This window comes from Etheostoma cragini, chromosome 21 (genome assembly GCF_013103735.1).
Source record: "Etheostoma cragini isolate CJK2018 chromosome 21, CSU_Ecrag_1.0, whole genome shotgun sequence".
In the NCBI taxonomy this organism is placed as follows: Eukaryota; Metazoa; Chordata; class Actinopteri; order Perciformes; family Percidae; genus Etheostoma; species Etheostoma cragini.
Window position 1 is genome coordinate 1,853,753 of NC_048427.1, and position 2,884 is coordinate 1,856,636.

The following is a 2,884-nucleotide window of genomic DNA, read 5'->3' on the forward strand; positions in this document are numbered from 1 at the left end:
ACATTGATAAAAATCGTTAACAAAACTACTGATTTTTAAATTATGACAGGAAGACAACACATGTGACTGGAATTAGACGGTGACATAACATCAGAAGAGTCAATCATTCCTCACTGATTGCTCAGAAAGTAAAGATGTTCCAAAGGCAGGAGGGTTTATCTGGTTTCACTTACGCTTTGTCAAAGTACGACGTGTGGAGCGACTGCGAGTAGTTAGCGGTGTTTGCGTTGAGCACGTTGCCGTTGTCGAGAGAGAACGCCTTCCTCGCCTTTTGGTCCTTGGCGTAGTTCCTGCAAGCGGCGAGCTTTGACTCCAGAGCCTGTGGCGGAAAAACAGGAAGAACAAAAGATGATTAAAAGACAAGGCAGGGACTTTCTACATCAAGCTTGTGTTGTAGTGAGACAGAGAGAGAGAGAAAGGGAAAGACCTGAAACCTGGAAACAGAAAGTCAGAAGGAGGGACTCACCCCAACTTTCCGGAGTAAATCACTGACGATGTTGAGGGCCGATATTCTGGCGGAGGGCGTCAACGGAGAGTTGCTGCCAAAACCGTTTGATAGGACTGGACAGGAGAGAGGGAAGAAGAAAAAATGTGTTTTTATTTGACTACATATACAGTACATGTCATCCATGGATGGATTGCTGAACAGGCCCACCAGGCCCACCAGGCCCAGGGGCCCAGAGCCTCAGGGGCCCAGAGCCTCAGGGGCCACCTGCAACATGTCACTTCAAGAGACACATTCTGACCATGAAGAGATGCCACAAAATGACCACAAACAAACACGATAAATAACTCAAAGAGATGTAAAGCAACTGCAAAGAGTCACAATGAGCAACAGCTTTCTCATCCAAGTAGATGTGTGGTCCATTATTTAAATAAAAATATCGATTATAGCTGCTTAAAGAATGAAAAAGCCTTGATTAAATACGGTCTAGTACATTACATAAAAGGATGGAGGCAAGTGTACCGATACCTGTTGGATACTGAACATGTTTAATAATGTATTTGCACAAATTTATCAGATACTTTTTATTGTATGTGCCTACAGTAATGTACAATAATGTGCCTGAAATTAAAGTATGTTTAATGCCACATCCTAATAGTAATAGATACTGTTGTCCTGTCTGAGAGCACCAGAAGACGGGCACAACAGTGTCCGTGCATTAAAGAAACAAGAAAAAAAGAAATAAAAGAAAGCAGCAGAGTGGTTTTAATGAAGAACTCCTCAGATTTCCCCGTCTGTATTTGCATGATAAGAAGCGGGGGGGGGGGGGGGGGGGGGGGGGGGGGGGGGGGGGGGGGGGGGGGGGGGGGGGGGGGGGCTTTAGGGACGGCAGGCTGCAGCTACCTGTTGGGTTGGCAAAGGCGTTGTCCAGACCTTTGCTCAGTGGTGTAGCCGGGAGAGAGAGGGAGGCCTGGACAGCGGTGTCCATCTTCTCGTTGTCCTGTGTGGGCGAACTGGGAGCGGACATCCGGGACACATCTGACTGCCTCTCCCGTACGGCCAGCTCCTGACGCAGGTCTGCAAATAATAAAGGAACATTTTGAAGCTCTGCCTAGAGATCAGTTAAAGACACCCACCAAAGAAGCTCCTACAAATCTGTGGGAAAGCAGATATTTTGAATCGTTTGGGGGGGAGCTGCAGCAGCCGTGTGCTAACGAGAGGCAGCGAGGGATCGACAGCCGGGCTCATTAGTAAAAACCTGGTCAATAATCACCTCTGGCTTCATCCTTTAATCTCTGCACCGACTCCAAGAGCGACTCCTTCTCATCCAGCTCGCTCTCCAGAAAGGCGTTCCTCTCGATCGCCTGGTTCAGACGCTGCTCAAAGTTCTCCAGGGACACGATGGTAGCTCTGAGGAACAAAGTTGGAAAAGGAAGCAACTTTGAGATTGACAGTTCATTAATGAAATATCTTCTGGGCGATGGCTGCCTTCTGTATGTCCTATCTCATTATTAATGATTGTTCAAGTAGAGAATAAGGGATTAATATCTGCAGCATTGATTTCAAATGTAAAACTTCTTGCCAATGGGATTACTTAAAATTAATTGTGGTGGTTAATATTCATAAAAAAGGACAAGTTTGTGAACAAGCAACACAGATTTTGATAATGAACAACTACAAAAGTTACACACTGGACCTTTAAAAAAAAAAGGCAAAATATTTCCCAAAAGTCCCATAAACTTTGCATCGATTGCATTTGATTGCTTGCATATTTAAATGTAACAATGCTAAAACTAAATGAATAAAACTAAAAATATATACATAAATAAATCTCATCTATCCTGTATAAACGTTGGAATAAAGAAATAAATCTTCATTTAGCGACCCATAAACAGGAGCTTATTTCACATGCAACTCAGCAACATTAAACTTTTAGCGGAGAAACGTGCTCATAAAGACAAGAATGAGGTGATGTATGTTATCACGGCGAGTATTTAGAGCCCATTCAGACCTTTTGGCTCTCTCCAAGTCGTCGTTGGACTGTTCGAGCTCTCGGACGTATTTGTGGAGCTGCTCCTTGATGCTGCGGGTCTGGCCCAGGTCGTCCTCCAGCATGGAGATCTGCTTGTAGCTCTGAGTGTACTGCTGCTCAACCCTCTCCTGAAGAAGAGAAGGAGGACAGGATGAAGACAGACGGCACAATATTGACCACACACGTTTAATCTAGGACACGCTGGGCGGCAGAGCCTTGTATCAGGACATGACCCAACGCACACAACCTACACGTTTTCATCAATCTTTCAGTGCGTGCCTTATTCATGTGTTCAACCCGGTTAGGCAGCGGATGTGAAGTGTGACCTATATATATCCACCGGCTCCGGGACAATCAGCTCAATAAGTACCGCTGGGCGTGTCATATATGTGCTGTTACTGACATAT

General features: G+C 45.2%; 2 protein-coding genes across 6 annotated transcripts in view; one reads left to right on the forward strand and one right to left on the reverse strand.

Moving 5' to 3' along the window:
- The window catches only part of acsf2 (acyl-CoA synthetase family member 2), a 38,381-nt gene that overhangs the window by 33,322 nt on the left and 2,175 nt on the right, over positions 1 to 2,884 (forward strand). The window contains exon 17 of the mRNA XM_034859652.1: positions 1,563 to 1,566. The gene's annotated coding sequence lies outside the window, so the exon portion shown is untranslated. The remainder of the gene's footprint in view (positions 1 to 1,562; positions 1,567 to 2,884) is intronic.
- Positions 1 to 2,884, reverse strand: part of ndel1a (nudE neurodevelopment protein 1-like 1a) — an 11,489-nt gene that overhangs the window by 2,149 nt on the left and 6,456 nt on the right. For all 5 annotated transcript variants that reach the window (XM_034859674.1, XM_034859675.1, XM_034859677.1 and 2 more), the window contains exons 4-8: positions 2,457 to 2,605; positions 1,719 to 1,855; positions 1,349 to 1,522; positions 467 to 561; positions 174 to 319 (exon numbers count right to left, since the gene is read on the reverse strand). In XM_034859674.1, coding sequence (XP_034715565.1) covers positions 174 to 319; positions 467 to 561; positions 1,349 to 1,522; positions 1,719 to 1,855; positions 2,457 to 2,605 — 701 coding nt within the window. The remainder of the gene's footprint in view (positions 1 to 173; positions 320 to 466; positions 562 to 1,348; positions 1,523 to 1,718; positions 1,856 to 2,456; positions 2,606 to 2,884) is intronic.